Source organism: Chenopodium album, chromosome 24 (assembly GCF_948465745.1).
Source record: "Chenopodium album chromosome 24, dcCheAlbu1.1, whole genome shotgun sequence".
Classification (NCBI taxonomy): domain Eukaryota; kingdom Viridiplantae; phylum Streptophyta; class Magnoliopsida; order Caryophyllales; family Amaranthaceae; genus Chenopodium; species Chenopodium album.
In genome coordinates, this window is record NC_137857.1 from 25,438,955 (window position 1) to 25,460,662 (window position 21,708).

General features: G+C 41.4%; 1 protein-coding gene across 1 annotated transcript; it reads right to left on the bottom strand.

Annotated features, from left to right (window-relative positions):
• Window positions 1-653: 653 nt before the first annotated feature.
• On the bottom strand, window positions 654-8,445 carry LOC145610347 (protease Do-like 5, chloroplastic). The gene is made up of 8 exons (XM_081665679.1): window positions 8,101-8,445; window positions 6,530-6,676; window positions 3,966-4,028; window positions 3,785-3,874; window positions 3,130-3,252; window positions 2,273-2,360; window positions 1,998-2,072; window positions 654-992 (listed from the first exon to the last, which is right to left on the bottom strand). The coding sequence occupies exons 1-8, from the start codon at window positions 8,356-8,358 to the stop codon at window positions 886-888; spliced, it is 951 nt and encodes a 316-aa protein (XP_081521805.1). The 5' UTR covers window positions 8,359-8,445; the 3' UTR covers window positions 654-885.
• Window positions 8,446-21,708: the final 13,263 nt, after the last annotated feature.

Below are 21,708 nucleotides of genomic sequence, written 5' to 3' on the forward strand. Positions count from 1 at the left end.
CTATTGTCTATTGCAAGATTTGTTTGGTACTAAATCTAAATCTAATTATTATAAACGAGTATTATGTTTAAAGGTTTGAAGAAATTGTCAAACAATTTTTTGCAAGGTAAATGAGATTGTCTGTTTTCAAGCTCAGCTTGGCATGTTTTAGTGTCAAACTGAGCTCAGATCACTCTAGCTTAGTTCGTTGCTCTGCTCAGCTTGCGTGCAAGCTAAGTTCATTTGCGGTAATACTTCAAGTCCTTACTGAATTATTATTGTTTTTCGAGTCAATAGGACAATTTTTTCTGGTTGGATTTGTATACTAAATCTATGGATCTTCAGCCACCTCTGATGGGGAAATTATATCATCATCGCACTTGCTGGTTGATTTTTTACGCGGTGACGAACCAAAGAAAATTCAAAACAGTGTGTATGTGAATCAATTCAAACTTTCCAAAAGAAAAATGGAGCCTTGTTCGAAACAAGATCAACATATTTTACTATCAAGGAATAGTCTTCTCAAGCTTTTAGGCCCAGAAAACACCACCACCCAATTCTTAATATCTAACATCAACAAATAAGAGCAATGCAGAAATTTTTGTAGATATCTTTCTTCAGAAGTATCTTAAATATACATGACTGCCATAAGCCCATAATCAGTTGCTAGTCAAATTTCATTTTACAAAAAAAAAAAAAAAAAAAAAAAAAAAAAAAAAAAAAAAAAAAAAATAAAACATATAAGTACAGAATGATATGCCATAATCAGGAGAGCCTGCATGCAACAATCACCCAGCACTTGAAAGCTTTACAAATTACGACTAACGAGAACAATTTTCATATTTGATTTTTTACTCACAGGAATGCTTAGACATGCCAATATCAATAGCAATTCAGCTAGTAGTCCTAGTACCTGTTACTATAAGGTGTTCCGTAGACAATAAGAGCAGGTACAGTCCGCAATACAGTGTCAATAGGAATCGCAAAGTTAACACCAGAGGACATTCCAGAGCCTGCAATTAACAAAGTTTGACGGTAGAAAGAAACAGTACAGTATATTAGAATCAAATTCAGACAGTAAGAAAAAAGGAATAACAACCTACAAACATCACCAAACATTAAAATTAGTGACGTGTTAGAGCTTCCATGCGCTTATCACCTTAGATTTCTACAATAGTCTTTCAAAATATGGGTCCTCAACTCCTCATCTCATATACGTAGTAAATTAAACCTTTCATTCTGAATAAATGAGATTTTGAACTTAAAAAAACAAAAAGTTTAAATTAGTTTTTTTCTTTCTTTTAAATTTATATATTTTTTTTGGTTGATAATCCGTAGCCAAGTACCCACCCATATATCTTTATTATATACCACTATCAACACAGCTTAAACCAAATACTTCAAGAACATTTGACACATCTATACATAAAACTTTCATCTACATAGAAAATGAAAAAGAATATTTACATAAAGCTTACTTATTTTAATTTTTATTTATTTATGTTAAATGAAGGAGCAGAGCATTTATTATTGAATCATAAAGTTAAGCAAACAACCAACATCAAGATCGAGATGGGACGGGATACCTTCCAGGGAAGAATCCCTTAAACCTTACCCAATAGGCCTAACTATCAGACAAATTTGCCTGAAAAAAAATCTACACTCTACTGTTTTAGTGTTTATCAATTAATTTTATAATTAAGGACTAAAGATTGAAACATGAGAAGGTAAAAAGTCATATCTGTAGATTGCAACAGGACACATGCAAGAGACTGGGAGTGTAAAACAATAGGTGTCATTTATACTTCGTATGATATATCATAGCAAATCATGAGAGAGAATCAGCAAATTCAGAGTTAAGACTGCCAAAACAATTTTGACCAAATTATTATGTTTCTAATTGAAATAAATTACTTCTAACTTGTAAAAGATGAGATTCTACTTGGTGCAAATCCACTGTTTTCTTCTTGCTTCGAGAAAACAAACAAAAAGAAAAAAATATGATGAAATTTACTCACCTTTGAGAGTAAATGTCGAAGTATTCACACCAATGACATGACCATATGAATCAATCAAAGGCCCTCCTGAGTTTCCTGAGATCAATATGCTAATATAAGGATAAATTGTCAAAGAAAATGTAAACAAATTGCTGGCCCATCTTGTAAAAAGGGGTTGGTTCTTTGCAAAATTATACCTGATTTAGGCTCTAAGAAATGATGAGAAACAAGTATTGTAATATGCAAGTCTAGAATAAAAATTGAGAAATTTTTTATATGCTACTCTCAGGTTTTACCAGCATTAATGGCAGCATCTGTTTGTATGGCTCCTCGAATGGCCTGTCCATTTGGAGATGGTATCTCTCTGCCCAGACCACTTACTACCTGAGTTAAAATTTAAAAATCTAATACACATCAGTAAGTATTTGGTAATTATGATCTATATTTCTGACAGATAAGAGTGCAGACCCCAAAACATTCCAAGCTCATGAATTTAAAGTTTTTAAATCTAAGAATCCAGCTTTTGAAGCAGTAATCTGGTTGATTCTATAGCTACAAAAGTGACGTTGTTGCTCCAAAATATAGCATGAGTAAAGCATAAATCATCTATTAGTAAACCAGAAAAACTATTCCACGTGATACAAAGATATGATAAGATCTATGATAACAGCATTCATGTGGATAATGAGCACCTCACCCCCCCCCCCCCCCCAAACATATCATAGGAAAAAGTTGTGCGGGTGTATCCACACTTCTATAGTTTAGGACTTTAGGTAACAGCTATCCTGTGTTAACATTCACATATAACAGCCCAATGCTGTATTTCCAAGTAAATACATGTCATTCTAGTGTATTTTCTGGTACATTCAGTCCTTAACAAGCAAAATGCAAATCCGTATAACTGAAATCTTGCTCTTGTAAAAGTGTATAGGTAAACAATTATAAATCAGATCAGGGAAACAGGAATGAGGGGTAATTTGAAATTTCTTTTTATATATATAGGTGATTAGCATATTAGGTGTTAATCCTCCAAATTAAAAAAAATAAATAACAATTTGGTCAACATTCAAGAAATCCAGCATATCGCTCTAGCAGTAAAACAAAAAATTATCCAACTGTTACTAGTAGCAAATGTTGGCTTGCAAGGGTATACCCCAGTAGTTAGAGTGTTTTCGTAACCATAAGGATTCCCAATGGCAAAACAGTTCTGCCCGACATGCAGATTACTTGATGTTCCTAGAAGAGCAGGCGTTAATTCTTTTCCCTGAGGATGAAACTACACCAGAAATAAAATAATTAGAATTTACACCAAAATGCAGAATTGACAGAGAATTATGTGCTACCATTTACAAAAACAGATGTACTAAGGGTGAAAAAAATCCAATAAATAAAAACTGAAGAAAGCTGGGAGAAGATTTTATTGCCCTTACAGAATATTGACTGCATATTCACATTGCAGCGACAGACGAAATGGAGTCCCACTTACCATATGTGGTAATGATTAACTAGTATACTGTATAAGGGTTCCAAATTACCAAGCATGAAAAAATTAAAAATCTCTACTTTAATTTAGAAATCTGCTTCAATTTCTGTAAGAACTGCTTCTGATATTTACTTGCAATGGTACACCAACCTTGCTACCAGAGAAAGCATCAAAACACTCTAGCATAGTGGCAATCACAGAGGGCAAATTAAATTTAAGAAGATAAGATCCATCTCTCATCACCAACATTTAACTGATTTTACATGCCCCAATGTTGCAAAGAGGTCCAAATATTATAATGCAAAAATAAAGCCTCATCTGATACCTTAAGAACAGCCAGATCATATGTTGGATCAAAACCGATGATCTTGGCCTCAGTTGTGATTTTATTTCCTTTTGTATCTACTACAGTCACCTGTAACAAGTATTTCAGAATTCAGAGAGTTCATGCAGAAGTAAGAAGGAATAATAACCATTTAAACCTCAATGAGTATGAGTTGCAAAACCTTACAATACTGCAGTCCACTTTGATCAGTTGCCAACTTAGCCACGACATGGTAATTGGTAACCTATCAAACAAAACAGTAAACCAATATGTTTAAATTAAGAAAACTCTAATATAGTGCATACAACTGTCTAACAGAAGAAAGAAAGTGCTAGTGCTTAGTTTTACTCGTAAATGAACATGGAAAAAATACCAGTCATAGCAATATAAAGACAGAATGTGTTACAGAGATCATGAAGGCGTTTTGAGTGCATTCAGGCACATAATATCAAAAGTAGGCACAAGAATTAAGAAATAAAGAAAGAAGCTAGTACTCTTTTAATCAAAGATTATTTGAATACTGCCAGAAATAGCAGAAAATGGCCATATAAAAATCAGAAGTCCCAGTAAAGTTATAACCATGTAAAGAGAGATGAAAAGCTACATTCAACCATATTTGAAGTCATATAATACAAGGTTAATTTGATATGTGTAAGTTCCCTCTAGGTTTTCTCCTTGGGAGGGTTTTTTTTGTTCCCTCTAGGGTTTTTCCTTGGGAGGGTTTTCCCTTGCCTCCTTTGCTAGGTTTTTTCAATATTTTTGAAGGTTTTTCTTCTCTCCTCTCCCTTTTCTCTCCATCTCAATCTACCATCTCTTTTCCATTTGGTCTCGATTGTGAATCTTTGTAGGGGCCTCCACTGGGTGGTAAGCCCCAAAAAACCTTTTTATTGCTTTCAATAAATAGATCTCATCTTTGAGATGATGATTTTTCTCTTGGGTTTATTTTCTTTTTATGTTTCTTTGGCGAGAGTTGAAGATTTAGGGTTTCATAATCTCCACAAGAATTTGGAGGACCACATGAGTATTTTCACCCATACGACTACGCATCAGTGGATTTCAAGTGCGAACTCTCAAATTGTATTGCTTCAGATAAAGTTTTTTATAAATGCGCTTGTTAATCAAATCTACGATGTATTTAGTTTTAAGGTGTGTACTTGTGTTGGAAATTTTGATTTCTTAGGAATTATATGTAAGTGCTGTTTGGCTATATTTTATTAATGAAATCCCTTTTTCTTCTTGTCCAAAAAAAAAAAGAAGCTACAACACTCTCCATCTCACAAAATCTCTCAGATAGAGTTACATAATTAATGGCTTGAGTTGGCTATGCTAATCAATCTGAGCACTTCTAATTGTCCACCCAACGGCTCCTTATATAACATAAGAAAACCCTAAAGAAACCCTAAATTATTCCCCAAAAAATATCATTAGTAGCCGTCATAAGCGTACCCGTATATGGGAAGCAAAACGCCTTCAATCAAGTAAGCACTGGTGTGCTATGTAGGTCACTTCCGTGTCCCTTTCCTGGCTTCAACAACCCTTCGTAAAACGGCCATAACTTGCTCGTTTCTTATGTGAATTGGACACATGACCTATCGTTGGAAAGCTCTTGAAACAAGCTATAACTTCCAACTTAAATCACCTCAAGATCACTTATTGAGAGATATGTGAGTTTGAAGTCGACCCTTTGCCATTGCACTAGATTTCAAGTCACAATTAACAACCCAGAATGACACTTACAAGGGACTTTATCCCACAACAAATCAATGTTTGCAAAGTCCCCTAACCCAGAATGACACTTACAAGGGACTTTATCCCACAACAATCAATGTTTGCAAAGTCCCCTAGATATTCAGCTTTACTAGCATTAATAAAGTAAGGATACTATTATGCCCACAATATATTTGTAAGATTTCTATATTCCGTTATGAGTTCAATGAGTCCCTATTATTCCCATCATACTTCTAGTCCATCATTTTGTAAACTTTGAAGAAATCTTTCTCTTCTCAATTCCCAATGTTTTCTAATTGAATGCAAGTATGCAACAATAAATTTATAGTTTTTTTTTTTTTATTTATTCATGAAATCCCACTCCAGCTCCATTCTAGTTTGAACCAATATTTACTACCCCCGCAGCCCTTATGGAGGCTTGAGAGTGCAAACTATTGAAGGTTCTGATTAAACAACTTCTTGATGGATTTTAGGGACCATGTAATTCGGCCGTGAAGGAATCTATAAACATCTATTAATTTCTAATGTGTTAGGTGTAAGGTATTCTATCATATTGTGTTATACTCAGAAGGTTGTTTGGGGGGGGGGGGGGGGGGGGGATCTTTACATCTCTATTTTATAAATAGAGTCAGGTAGTTAAAACACTAACATTTTTAGCCTCGAAAACTGTTTTGTCTCTTTTGTATATCCCTTTCCCTCTTTTCATTGCAACAATTGAGGATGTAAATCATGTAATTTCCAGATTTACAAGCCTAGAGGTTATGCATGAGTATCTTATCTTGAGACCAGTTAGGAAATAAAAGCAGCAGTGATAATTGATGAATCACTTTTACTTCCACAAAAGCATTAGTTTAACTGAATGACCCAAGACATGCACAAATGCACGACACATGTAGCATAACCACATACTACGGCAGGTTATATAAAAAGCAATTTGAACGACTCACAGCAATCAATCAGATCTATTGATGTTTAGTGATATAAATTCGATGCTAAAAAAAAAACAAAAATTCCTACAATGTGACCGTATTTGTCCCAGAGGAAGCCAGAACCTGTCCCCTCAACTTTTGCACCACTTGCGTCAGCTAGAAAAGCTTCCTTTGACTTGTTGGAGCTATTCATTAGTTCTAGCACTTCAATGTATACCACAGACGGAGAGGTTTCCTGCGTGGTTTTAACAAGGGAAACATATAATTACAAAGAATTCAAAACTAGCACAAATAAACATGGCAGATGGAACAAATTATGCCCACATAGCTCACAATTTGTCCACTTATATGCATTATTGATGAAAAGCCACGTGAAAATATAGAGATAACCATGTAAATCTGTAACAAACACAATTATCACCCCTTTCCTGGAGTTAACACTAACATCACTTTAATCTTATTGCAATCTTCTCTATTACCTGTCTATTTCTGGTTTACTTTGTCTACTTTTTTTCATTGATACATTTAAAAGATTCAAATCATAAAATATTGGTACATTACAGCACCATTACTCAAGTAAACAAAATAAAAGCACACAATTGCATTTCAGAATGTAATTAAAGTTGATAATTTACATCATATAGCATACCATAAAGCATCAATATTGACTGGTAAACAAATATTTAATATCCTCAACATCCAGGCAGAGCAACTAACATATCCCCGAACCAGCTAGATATTATGTTGACATGTACATACTACGAAGACCATGAAGGCACATTACAGTAAGCCACAATAAACTCCATGAACAAATGGTTTATGTTTCATGCCTTAATATTAGTCTTCATTTTATCAAAAGCCCTGAAAATTATCTAGATTTTATTAGTTATTGTACGAACTATAATTCTTTATTGTAGTAGTTATCATTGTCATCTCCACAGGTTTATATCATATAACCAGCAATCATATTTCTGAGCCCACTGCAACTAATCTGGCAGAAAAAAAATGTAAATCTTTCAGTTGATAAGCTTATTCCGTCTTTCATATCCAACATGACATTGCTCAATAACTGTGGAGCTAATTCTACAACTCTACTAGATTCCTAGATAATTCAAGAATTTCCTGCAATATTCATCCTAAACACCAAACATACTACAAAATCGCGACCAACATACTACAAAATCATGGAAACTTCATCATATAAACGTACATTTCCAAAACACCACCAAAGCTACATACATTAATCAACAACCTAACTACAATATCTCAATTCTCATAAAACCAATTGTCATACAATTAAAATTCATCCTAATTCTTATCGTGGATGCAAACTAGCTTAGCCGATAAAGTTCTAGAGTCGCGGTAGTACAACAACCAATGACCACAGCTCGAATCACGTCTACATCATTTGCCTAGCCGCTCGAGGCTTTCTATAGTCTATACACACCAAAATCAAATGATACTAATCTTACTTCCCTCTCTTTTTCCAATGTGGAACAAAATCATTCACATAAGTTTGTCGCATACCCAATAAACAGCTACATATGAATTTCAACAAACATAATCAAATGGGGCAAATAAATTGAAATTGCAATGAATTGGGTAACCAGAATTCAGAAAAAAAAAAAAAAAAAAAAAAAAAAAAAAAAAAAAAGTTACCTGAAAAAGGCGGACAACAGTGGATTCTTCTTGTTCATCCAATTCTTGGGCATTAGCAGAAAGCAAAGGCGAAGATGAATTGGGGTTGAGATTAAGAAACAAAGTTAGAAAAGAAGCAGAAAGAAAGATGGAATTCCTCCTTGTTAAGATTCGGATATTTGGGAGTTTTGAATTAGTGGTGAAGTTGCAGCAGTTGATGCTGATGGGAAGTGAAAATGGCGGACGAAGATGAAGCACAATACCCAGCAATGGCGCCATTAGTTGTTTTTGGACATGAATGAAGATAACACTACTTCAGCTTGCGTGGTGTTCTTCCATTTTCATCGTCATTCATTTTTTTTTTTAGGCTAATTGTCATTCTAATTTGTTTTATTCTAGCAAGTTTTTTTTTTTTTTTTTTTTTTTCCAATAAGCTAATTGTATTTTCTAACTCAAATCCGTTAACATGCAATTAGTATTGGATACTCCTGGATCACGGTACTCCACTACTTTATAACCAATATACTTGAGTTATTTTGCATAAGTCTTATGTTAATTTTCTTAAAACCTTGTGTTATTTTGCTAAAATAATATGTTATTCACTTATTTACTTTAATATCATGTATAAAAAAAAAACATACATTTATTAAAATAACATGCATTTATTTAAAAAATAACTTATACTACGTATATAAATTGAAATAATAAGAGGTTCACATCAAAATAACATGAATTTTATAAATTTGGAGTGCAGCGAAAGTGTTTTGGGTGTTTTTGTCCCTTGGGAGAGTTACAACTCGAAAACTGGTCTTGCGGTCTCTGTACCTACAAAAGTAACGAAGACACCGGTTGGGTGGTGCTCCGCCTCCAATGCTCAAGTTAGTAACTCGAAGGAGAATAAAAAGTGCGGAAATTTAGGTGGGGATCTGCTTGGATTCCAAGCTCAGGAGTTCTCTGATTAGAGAGAAAGTATGATGTAATAAATGATAGTAAATTTCTGAATGTCCCCCAATTTGGGGGAATATCTCCCTATTTATAGGGTCATTGGGAAAAGTGCCCCTCCAATGACCTAGGACTGATGGGCTGCGCCAAAAAGCGGATTTCGGGGAATTGGGTCCTTGAAGGCCGCAATTCTACGAGAATATCTGGAGAGGCCACATGTCAACTGGAGATTGGTCAAGGGTGACCTGCCAACCTCCGCCACGTGGCACCTCCTCATTGGTCCACATGTCTGGGGTAAAAATACCCTAAACATTTGCCCCTCACAGGTGGCACGTGGCAGGCCACGTGGCACTTGTGATACGTGTCAGCCAGTGAGAGATGAACAGTAAAAATGGCTAGTTTTTGACGGAGGTGACGAGGATTTCCACCGTTTCACCCCCTATAAATAGGGATTTACCCCCCCCCCCCCCCTTTCTCTCCTCTTCATTTTTACATTCCTTGACTTTTTGGAGAGAGAAAGAGAGTTTTCTAGAGAGAGGTGCTCTGACCCCGGTTGCGTTTAAGCAAGTTCAAGATTTTCGTGTGCTCTTTCGAAGTCACCCGGTCACCGGTTACTTTGCCGTTTTCAGATTTTCAGAACTCAAAGTAAGGTAACTATCCGTTTCCTTCTTTAAGTTTTCTTCTTTTTCTTTTTCTTTAGCCTGTATACACTCGTTTCCGGCTGTATACATTGATTTTCAAAAATAAAATGGACTCTCCATTTGCACACACGGCACTGCCTAGGACGCTCAGCCGGTCACCACGGACGGCTGAGTCTAGAACCGGGGGTGCCTTGCCTGGAGTTTCTGGAGTGCTTTGCTCATCTCCGGCTTCTTCCCTCTCTGTGTCTGTGCAGGACACAATGGCTAGAACCAAACAGACGGCTACAAAGCCCAGCAGGCGGCGCACTAGGGAAGTGCCCGCAGATGAAGTTGTGAGGGAGGAGGACTACGAGGCGGCTGAGCAAAGTAACTCAGATGAGGACACCCCGTCTACCTCCAACAGTAACGATTCAAGGGGAGACGGTGAGGAGACCGCCTCCTCTCCAGACCAACCAAATAACTCAGCCGAGAAGGCTGCTGAAGAGTCAGAGGAATCCGGCTCTGATAAAGAGGACCTTGTTGAGGCTTATCGCCAAACAGCAAAGAAAGAAATAAATCCGGATCCTAGAAAACCCGGATGAAGCCAGGAGACATCTCTCTTCTGAAAAGTGGCTTTGAGGCCTTCAAACAACAACACCCATTCGGGGAAGATTGGGATATTATCATCCCTCCGCCTGATGTTGTACTAGCTTGGGGGGACGACATTGACAATGCGGACAATTACTTTGTCTGCTATGAGGCGGTGATAGAAGCCGGCCTCCGCTTCCCCCTCCACCGCGGCATCCGAAAAATTCTGAAGGGGTACGACTTGGGGGTGTGGCAGTTGACACCCAACTCCTGGGTCAATATCCTGAGCTACATTGCCGCCTGCGAGCTCCAGGACATTGAGCCCAGTTTCACTGCATTCGCCCATATGCACTACCTCAAGAGTGCCCCAGGCGGATACGGGGCGTGGTACACTATTTCCACGCTCCCGGAATACTTAATGACGTTGGACAAGGTGTCCAAGTGGGGAGGTTAGAAAGACAAGTGGTATCTAGTCTCCTCCCCTCATCTGAGAATGAACAAGATTCTCCGGCGCTACAATAAGGAGCCGGCTTTGGTGGGCCAGAAGTGTGTACGCCCAGCTCTCACTACCAAAGCCCGGGAGCAGATAATAGAGCCGGAGTTCTTCAAGACAACAACTGAGCCCTTGGGGGATGGGTCTCATATAGTTGTTCCAAAAAACTGGATCCCCCATCCGGATTTCTTTGCGGACGAGTGATTCTTGTCCGCCTGCGGGTTGAGTCCTATGTTTCCACAGGGTAGATACACTCACCCACCCGACGGTCTTCCGCCTGCAATTTTAATATTTTCATGCCTTGAACTTTTTTTTCGTCCTAACACTTTTATGCTTTTCTGCAGCGGAAGCAAGGAAAATGGTAGACCCAGCCAAAACTCCAGCTAAGTCTGCGGCTCAGCTCCGCAAAGAACAAGTTTTGGCCAAGAAGGCTTCTATTGAGGCCAAGAAAGGCGGGGTAAGATAAACTTCAACTTCTCTTGAATTTTTCAAGCCTTTCCGAAACCGGATGACTAATGTTTTACTTGCATTTTTGCAGGCTTCAACTGGCATCCTCCCCCGCTCAATGACAAAGGTCTTAAAAAGACCAGGGGATGAGCAACTTCAAAGGCCGGCTGCCAAAGCCGAGAAGAAGACAAGCTCAACGGTCTCCGGCTCGGATGCCAAAGACCGCCCAACAACCGGGGGAAAAGGCCCCAAGGCTATGGCGACTCTGAGTGAAAACTCAGAGAATTCAAGTAAGAAAAAGTCGGATGCTACTGAAGCATCGAAGGGTGGCGAGCCACCCAGGGCTGCAGGTGGTGCTGCAGTCGGAGGAGAGGAGCCGACGAGGGCCGACTCTAAAGGTAAGATAGAGATTCCTTGGCCGCTTGATTTTATACGCGTCAAGACTATGACCGACCTTTCCGGGGGTTCCGTGAGTAGCCGGCAAAGAATGAATGCCAAATATGCTACTAGTCTCTCACCGAGTCCTTCTTATGGTGCAGATGCTACTTCTGGGCCCCCGGACTTGGCGGGGTTCGGCAAAAGAATGGTGAGGACTCTCACCCAGACGGAGAAGAACTCCGTGCCCAACCGCCACGAGGTCGACTTCGACCAAATTCTAGGGCAGCTGGCGGAGGTAAGTAGAACTTGCCCCTTGTCTTTTCATTTCAATTCATTTCATTTTTCTTTTTTGTTGCTAAGTGTTTAATTTCCCGGATGACCTTGCACAGGTTATGGTCCGGGTGGATGGGCTATGAGTGCCATTCCGGAAGAAGTAGGAAGATGTAACTGATGCCAAGAGAAGGGCTCAACAAAATCTCAACTCTGCTGAATATGCATATAATATGTTTGATCTTGAGATTAAAGCACTGGAGTTGAAACAGGAGGAGCTGGTCAAGAGTTTAACGGCTGCTAATGATGCGGCCAATAACCGGATCAACGAACTGGAGCTCCAGCTGCAAAATGCCAACTCAGACCTCAAGGCCTTGGAGGGAGCAGACAAGGAGAATGCTGAACTCAGGCAGGATAAATCCCGGCTGGTTGTCGAGATTGTCAGCTTGAAAAATCAGCACCAAGAAGAGCTCAAGGGTGAGAAGGAGCGGCTCATCAAGGAGAATGAGCGGGATAATGAGATCCGCCTCTAGATGGCCTAGGGGCTTCTCTACCCTGAGGTAGACTTTGATGTCTACAAGCTGAGGTATGATTACGCCACTGCGGCGTATGATGCCAAGGTTCTTGGGGATCCTGCTCCGCCTCGGTTCAAGCCCTGGGCAGCGGAGAATGGCGCTGAGGTCTCGGACACTGAGGAGCCGGACCTTGATGAGATAATGAAGGAATTGGGCACCAAGGACAGCCAGCCTGAAGAGGCTGTGGTTCCGGAGGAAGTTCCTTCTACATCCCAGGCCCAGCTGGACCAGCCCCAAGAGTATGCCAATCATTTTCTTTTCCGGCCTATGTGCCGAGTACTTGTGTAATTGTTGTTGTTTTTCTGTACACCGGATGTAGATCCGGCTAACATTCATGCCTGGCCTTGAGCCAGTTTATTTGATGAAGTATTCCGACTCAGTCGGTTTTTCTTACACTTGCACTATTTTCAAGTTTTTCAGTTTTTTAATCTTGCATATATACTCAATATATACTTGTGATCTTGCCTGCCTTATGAAAAGTATGCAACAGGTACCAATCCGGCTGTCCTTGCCCTTGGACGGCTGTGTGGTTGGTTTAATCTGAAAAAGGATTGATTGTCTTGGAAACTTCTCATACTTAAAAGAGTATGGGATGTTTGTAAGACAATCAATCACAATAGTGATTGCCCCAAACCAAGTACACAGCCGGTCAAATGACAAGCATACAACCTCTGCCCCAGTCGGTATCAAACCGCCTGGATATTCTTTTATAGTCATTACGCAAAGAGGTTTTGCCCCAATAAGGGGAGTGCGCAACTTGAAGATAAAATTATCCTAAGTAAGAGCTTATGATGGTACTCCGGCTGATGCTTGAAACATCCGGAGTTTTCACGACCAAAAATTACTTTTGAAGAAAAAGTTTAGTCAGACAGCTATGAGTTGGCTAATTTAGCCGTTCAATCTTTGCCGCCTGCGTGGGTATATAGAACGAGCAAGGTGGTTGTTCTCTGCGACGATTGCACCCGGAGGGGTGTCGCCGGACGCCTACATCATAACAAGATAGACGAATTTGTAAAAAAGACAACGATCTGGCCTTTGGCCTCTGGTCTAGTTGGAGACCGGCTGCATAGCCACTAGGCGGTTTTGTGCTTAGCTTAAGGATTCGGCCATTGGCCTCTTGTCACTATGGACTTTTGATTTTGAATACTAAGTGTCAAACTTAGTTTTTTATCTGGCCATTGGCCTCAAGTTATTCACATAGTAATTTTGTAACTAAACTTTACAATGCTAGTATGGGTAAACCCAGACGGAAATAAAAAGACAATAAATGAAACAAAAGCATTTCTCCTTAACACTTCTTGTTACAAAAACTTTTACAATACTCAGAAGTAGTACTTTTTTAAGTTATCTACATTCCAAGTTCTAGGCAGACGTCTACCGTCTGGGGTTTCCAGGCGGTATGTGCCATCCCTAACTTCTTCATAAATCCGGTAGGGGCCTTCCCAATTAGGAGTTAGCTTTCCAAGCTCATTGGCCCTACCGGTTGCCTCCATTTTCCATAACACAAAATAGTCCACTTTCAAAGGGCGTTTGTGCACTTTTTTGTTGTAAGCTCTCGTCATTCTCAGACGGTATATCTCATGTCGCAGGGCAGCATTGCCCCTGCGTTCCGGGAGGGAGTCCAATGCCAGCCGCATGGCCTCCCAATTTGCCTCTTCATCATAGAGCATTACTCTGAGCGTAGGCTCATAGTGTTCAATGGACAAAACGGCTTCAGCTCCGTATACCATGAGAAATGGGGTTTCTCCGGTTGACCCCTTGGCATTTGTTCGGATGGCCCATAGGACATGAATTAACTCTTCAGCCCATAAACCACCGGCTCTTTCAATTTTCTTTTTGATGCCGTCTGAGATGAGTTTGTTGAATGCATCAACCTGACCATTTGCTTGAGGACGGCCAACTGAGGCAAAGTAACTTGAGATACCTTGATCTCCTAACCAAGTCTTGAGCTGAGGCGTCTCAAACTGAGGGCCGTTGTCAAATACCATAGACATAGGTACCTCAAACTGGGTGACGATGTTCTTCCAGATGAAAGAGATGACATCCTTTGTCTTGATATTTTTAACTGCCTCCGCCTCCACCCATTTGGTGAAATAGTCCACAGCCACCAAGATATAGCGTTTTCCGCCTAGAGCAGGCGTATAAGGACCCAAAATGTCCATGCCCCATTTAGCAAACGGGACTGGGCTGTGGATTGACGTCAGATCAGTAGCCGGGCGATGTATTAGCTTGCCAAACCTTTGGCATTTATCACATTTCTTCACAAATTCTTTGGCGTCTACCTCAAGGGTAGGCCAAAAATAATTCCGTCTGGCTCTGACGGCTAGGGACTTGCCGCCTATATGGGAGGCGCAAAATCCCGCATGCAGCTCTTCGAGAACCTCTTTCCCCTTCTCTGGGGTAACACACTTCAACAAGGGCTTGAGAAATCCAGCCTTGAAGAGTTCTCCGTTTCTCAACTCGAAGTTAGCTGCTCTCTTTTTCATGACGGCTGCCTCCTGAGGTGAATCAGGGAGCGTACCGTCTGCAAGATACGCTTGGATGCCATCCATCCAAGTAGAACTTCGATCCAGAATTCCAATGGGCTCTTCATAAATACTTCTTTTTTCAAGAACTTCCCAAAAGACTGACCGAGGCGTATCATGGCAGGCGGATGATGCCAACTTTGACAGCGCATCCGCCGGGTGGTTATCTGACCGGGGTACTTGATTCAATCTGAATTCCTCAAGTGTTCCGGCCTCATCTTTGACAGCCTGAAGATATTTGATCATAACCGGATGAGTTGCTTCATAAGTGCCCTCATACTGGCTAACAACCAACTGAGAATCAGAATGGGCGTCAATCTTTGTTGCCCCTGCCGCCTTACACATGCGGATTCCGGCTAGCAGGGCTTCATACTCTGCCTCGTTATTTGAGGCCTGAAACTTGAACCGTAGTGCATACTCATACTTATCTCCTTCTGGAGATTCACAAATAATGTCTGCACCACAGCCGTTCTTTGTAGAGCTCCCATCTACATACACCTTTCAAACCTGATCAATCCGGGAGGACCGGACGAGTCATTTCAACAATGAAGTCGGCAAACGCCTGACCTTTCACTGCTTTCCTTGGTTCGTAGGAGATTTCAAGACTTTGCATTTCAATAGCCCACTTCAACATTCTCCCGGATGACTCTAGAGTAGACATTGGCCGCTTGAGGGGCTGGTCGGTGTAAATTACAACCGGATGTGCCAGAAAGTATGGCTTCAACTTTTTGAAGGCTATATATAAAGCAAGACCAAATTTTTCCACCATAGGGTACCGGAGTTCAGCATTTTTCAACACATGGCTAATGAAATATACCGGGAGCTGAGTACCGTCTCGTTCATCAAGGAGAACGGCACTGAGGGCATGGTCCGAGACGGCTAAGTACATGTACAACTTCTCTCTAGGCAAAGGACTGACAAGTCTTGGCAAAGAATGCAAGTGTTCTTTCAATTTTTGGAAGGCCGCCTCAGCATCATCCCCCCATTCAAATATAGTCTTCTTCCTGATTGCTTGGAAGAAGTAAAGGCATTTGTCGCCTGACCGACTAAGGAATCTTCCCAATGCGGCCAGGCAACCGGTAAGTCTCTGTGCTTCCTTAACAGTGCGGGGTGACTTCATGTCAATTACCGCCTGTATCTTCTCAGGGTTAGCCTCTATCCCCCTTTGATCAATCAGGAATCCGAGAAACTTCCCAGACTCAACACCAAAGACGCATTTCTTAGGATTTAACATAACCTTATGCCGCCTGACTGTGGTGAAGGTTTCTCGGAGATCAGCAAGGTGATCCGCCTGCTGCTTGGATTTGACTATCATGTCATCAATATATGCCTCTATGTTCCTCCCAATTTGACTAATGAAGACTGTATTAATCATCCGTTGGAACGTAACCGACGCATTCTTCAAGCCAAACGGCATCACAGTATAACAGAATAGCCCCTGATCAGTGACGAAGGCCGTCTTTTCTTAATCTTTTTTCCACAGGGGTATCTGATGGAAGCCGGAATAGGCATCCATAAAACTCATCAAGGCATGACCGACTGTTGAATCAACCAAGCTGTCAATTTTTGGAAGTGGATAACTATCCTTTGGGCATGCCTTGTTGAGATCTGTGTAGTCTACACACATCCGCCAAGTACCATTCGGCTTCTTTACAAGCACAACGTTTGCCACCCAGTCGGGGAAATTACAAGGCCGAATGAACCTGGCATCCAGCAGCTTTTTTACTTTGGCAGCTGCCGCCTGACTTCTTTCCTCACCGTGGTTCCTCTTCTTTTGCCGGATGGGATTCATTTTTGGATCCACGGCGAGCTTGTGGACAGCGAGATCCGGGCTGATGCCTGGCATCTCTTCCACTTCAAAGGCAAACACATCTTTGAATTCTTTCAACAAAAGGTGCAGGTCTGCACCCAGAACAGCATTCGCAACCGTCCTAACCTTAACAGTTCGTTCTGGACGGCTGTCGTCCAGAATAAGATCAATACTTTCACCAGCCGGTTGGGGACGGAGCTCCTCTGACCGTTCACCGGTCAGTGATTGCTATTTCTTTTCTTTCTTCACCTCCACCAGCTCTGCAACTTTCCTCTTTTTTCCGGCTGCTGGTGGGGGTGAATTGGCATCCTTGACATTGTCAAGGTCTATTGGTTCCTTCCCTTGGCCGTCTGAGGCCACAGTGTCTTTGACGGCTGAGAGGTAGCACTCCCGGGCCGTCTTCTGATCCCCGTTCAGGGAACCAACAGAACCATCATCCTTCTCATACTTGATGAGCATAAGAGACGGGATGATCACCGCCTTGGCTTCGTTGAGGGTTGGCCTCCCAAGAATAATGTTATAGGCGGTTAACTCCTCAACGACCAAGAATCTGACGACAATATGTCGTCCCTGGCCCTTCTCTCCCAGCCGGATGGGTAAGTCAATTCTTCCGGCTGGGTAGACCATCCCACCCCCAAAACCAACCAAGGGGTGGGAGACCGGATGCATGCTGCTGGAGTTGTATTTCAGCTTTTGCAAGCACCGGAGGCTGATGATGTCCGACGAGCTGTCGGTGTCAATAAGGATGCGCCCAACTAACTGGTTGGAGACCTTGCATTCAATGACAACCGGATCGTCATGCGGGCGGCGGACGCTGCCCCTGTCCTTCTCAGTAATGTGGACATCCGGAAAGGTGGAGCTGGCAGACGCCTGCTCGTCATCATCCTTATCCATCTTTCGAAGATGGCTTTTGGTGCCCCGGATGGTAGGGCCACCACAAGAGAATCCGCCTACTATGGTGTAGGCCGGATCCCTGTCGGTATCCGAACTACTAGTAGGCTGGGGGGTAACCTTTGAGGGCTGACCCTTGTTTTTCTTTTTTGCCCCGGCTGGGGACTTAGAAATGTAGGACTTTAGAAGCCCTTTTTCAGCCAGACGGTCCAACGTCCGCTTAGACTGAAGCAGTCGTTGGTGTCATGGCCAACCTCCTCATGGAACTGGCAAAATTTATTTTTGTTCCGTGACTGGACGGAACTCTTCATTGGATTCGGCTTCTCAATGGACATCCGGTCCTTTACCTCCATGAGGATGGAGTTACAGTCTTTGTTGAACTCGTACCGGGGAACGTACGGTTTAAACTCTTTTTTCTTTTTCTGGGACGGCTGCTCAGAATCACTGACCGCCCAGACTTCTTTTCTTTTCTTGCTCTCTTCTTTTTTCTTTGCCGGCTGAGCAGACCGGCTCTCTTTTTGCTTGTCGGACTTTTTGGAGTCCGACTGGCTACCAGGCGTGCAGAGGTCGGTTGCTTGAATATAGCTTTCCGCCTCCCTCAGGGCCGCCTGTAGCGTAAATGCCCCTTTTCTGACAAGGTCGAACTTAAAAGTCGACCCATCTCTCAGACCCTTGAAGAAGTCTGTAAATGCTACCTCGTCAGACAGCCCCTGGATCTGAATCCTGACCAGGTTGAACCGCCTGACATATGAGCGTAGCCTTTCTCTCTCTGCCTGCTTAATAGTGCTCAAGTCTAAACTTGTTTTCTTAGCAGAGATGTTCATTTAGAAGTTGGTGGCAAACAAGAAGGCTAGCTTCTTGAAGCAATCAATAGACTCAGCTGGCAAGTTGCTAAACCATTGCTGGGCAATGCCCTTCAATGTAGCCGGGAAACAGCGACACCAGGTGGCATCGTCCCAACCTTGTAAACACATTAGGTTGGTATATGCCATCAGGTGGTCTTCTGGGTTGGTGGTGCCATCATAAGCACCAACCAAAACATTCTTAACCTTGGCCGGCTGAGCCGCCTCGGTTATATTGGCTGCAAAGGCAGACGGTTGTTCGCCTAGCCGCAGCTGCCAGTCCAGTGGCTGGATATTGGTATATGCCGCTTGACCTCCGAATGGGGGTGGCTGCATATACTGGAGGCCATATTGCCCATACTGCGCCTGGGGTGCGTATGGCATAGACCCTATCATGAGTTGAGGTTCGGTGTTGACGGATTTACCGCTTGTCCGACTCTCATGCAAGGACATAGAGTTCCTTGCAGAAGCTTCCTTGAAGCTATCTGGAAAGCTTGAGGTAGAAGCTGACTCAGACTGTTGCTGCCTCCTTCGATTGATGACTTGTCTAGCATCGAAGGTAGACGCCTTGTTGGCCTCCGGCTGGGGTTGCCGGGGCTGCCTCTGGGGCATCAGAATCTTGGACCAGTCAAGTTTTGCGGCTGCCTTCTCCTTTGGATGAGGAGTTGGCTGCCTGTCCTTGACCGGCTTCTTCTTCTTCCCATCATTGGGAGTCTTTTTAGCCGGCGGACTCTTACTAGAGCCAGCCTTGTTGTTGATCATCTCCTTAATTTCACTCTTGAAAAGAGTTCATGAATTTCATGAGCTCGTTCCGGGTGACTGGAGCCTCTCCTCTGGTCTTCCGGGTTTCCCCGTCTGACCTCCCAGTGGGCCGCCTGCTTGGACCCGCCTGGTCTAGATTTCGCTCCAGTTGATCTCTGGAACGAATGGATTTAGAGATGAGGGAGCCATCTTTGGTTATGTAGGTCTCCACATCATTGTCTTCTTCTTCCTCCTCCTCAGTGAATACCTTTGGCTGAGGCTGAGGTGGAGGTTGAGGGATTTCAAAACCTTCCGGTTGAATAACCGGCTGCAAGTCCTCTCGGTTACGTACCCGCCTGAGTAACCGGACATAGAGAAGTAGAATTAAGAATTGGTACAAAATTTTGAACCATCTTGAGGTACTCTCCCCACAGATGGCGCCAAATGTTTTGGGTGTTTTTGTCCCTTGGGAGAGTTACAACTCGAAGACTGGTCCTGCGGTCTCTGTACCTGCAAAAGTAACGAAGACACCGGTTGGGTGGTGCTCCGCCTCCAACGCTCAAGTTAGTAACTTGAAGGAGAATAAAAAGTGCGGAAATTTAGGTGGGGATCTGCTTGTATTCCAAGCTCAGTAGTTTTCTGATGAGAGAGAAAGTAGGATGTAATAAATGATAGTAAATTTCTGAATGTCCCCCAATTTGGGGGAATATCTCCCTATTTATAGGGTCATTGGGAAAAGTGTCCTCCCTAGGTCATTCTGACCTAGGACTGATGGGCTGCGCCGCCAAAAAGCGGATTTTGGGGAATTGGGCCCTTGAAGGCCGCAATTCTACGAGAATATCTGGAGAGGCCACATGTCAACTGGAGATTGGTCAAGGGTGACCTGCCAGCCTCCGCCACGTGGCACCTCCTCATTGGTCCACATGTCTGGGGTAAAAATACCCTAAACAGAAAGTATCAATGTTGAAAAAAAATTTACAACTTGCAAATATAAAATAACATATACTTATTTTAAAATAACATATATATAAATTTAAATAACAAGAAATTCATATTAAAATAACATAAATTTTATAAACCTGGAGTACCATGCACACGGTACTCCAGGAGTAGCATAGAATTTGCGGTTAACATGATTGCTAAATACAACCTTAATTTACTTACACACCCCCTAAAAATCCAAATTTACCCTCACACTCAAAATTTACTTGTTTCACACAAAGTGTACTCGAAGATAATAATAAAAAAAAAAACAAAAAACTTACATCAATTTTGAGAATGTCTTCCATTGCAATCTTTAATTAGTATTTTGAATCAATTTTGGTACTCGTGTGATAGAAAATTTCAAATTTATTAATATGTTTTACCAAGTTGAAAGAGGGGGAGAAAAGATAATTTTTATAATTTTATTAAGGTTGAAAAAATAAGGGAAAAAGGGTTGCGTCAAGTAAACTTAGGTCGCGTTTAGCAAACTCCAGTCCTATTTACAACCATTAGAGTTGCTCTTATACCTGGTTATATGCTAATATAATAAGATAAATAAATTATCTATAAACCAATTTTTATAACAAATCACTGATACAAGTATATAAAAGGTGTACAGCGCTTCTTTGGTGCAACTGGCCACACGACATGGCCAGCGTCCAGCTCAACAAAGTAACGGAGTGAACAACACGTGGGCGTTATTGCATCAAAAATAACGGAATCTAACATTTGCCAAAAATACGCGCTGACACCCTTATTTCATCTAAGAAGCGGTGACACAAATCCCTAAAAGAGAGCCGCCATATTTATTCTCAATTTTCACAAAATATCTCGAAATTTGCGAACAAATACACAGATTTTTTTACGAGAGCTAGACTGAAAAATTACAAAACTTTCTAGAATCACAAGAATCAATGGAGATCGAAGAAATAGAGAATTCATTGATGAATCTGGAGATCAAAGAGATCGAAAATATTCTAGAAAACAATGAATTACAAGGTAAACAACCCTCTTTCAAAAAACAGTCCTCTTTCAAATCTGTTAAAAAAAATAATAAATAAAAATTTCTCTTTCAAATTCATATTTATTACTGGTTACCAATAAAATGCTATACTCGTAACGTACTCATTGTGACACCCCAATAATTCTCCCATTCTCTAAAGCACTTAATTTAAATGAAATAGTGGGGAATCATTGGCATGCTACCGCCACCGTGCCACGTGTTAAAACGTTAAGGCTTTATCAAAGTATCGCAGCGAAAAATCAAACTTAAGTATTTAAAATAACATAGTTTAGAAAATCAATAAGTCAAAGCTTACAAATTGGAACCATATAAGGCCCTTATTTAAAACCAAAGCAATAATCAAAATCCAAAACATAAACGAAATAGCAAAGCATAAATAAGTTCAACACAAGAATCGAATACTCTCAATCACACCAATCCCTTGACAACGTGTTTGTCAAATCCCTGAACTTCACAACATCAAACTAACCTGTGCATACTGCTCCCCAATAATACAAGT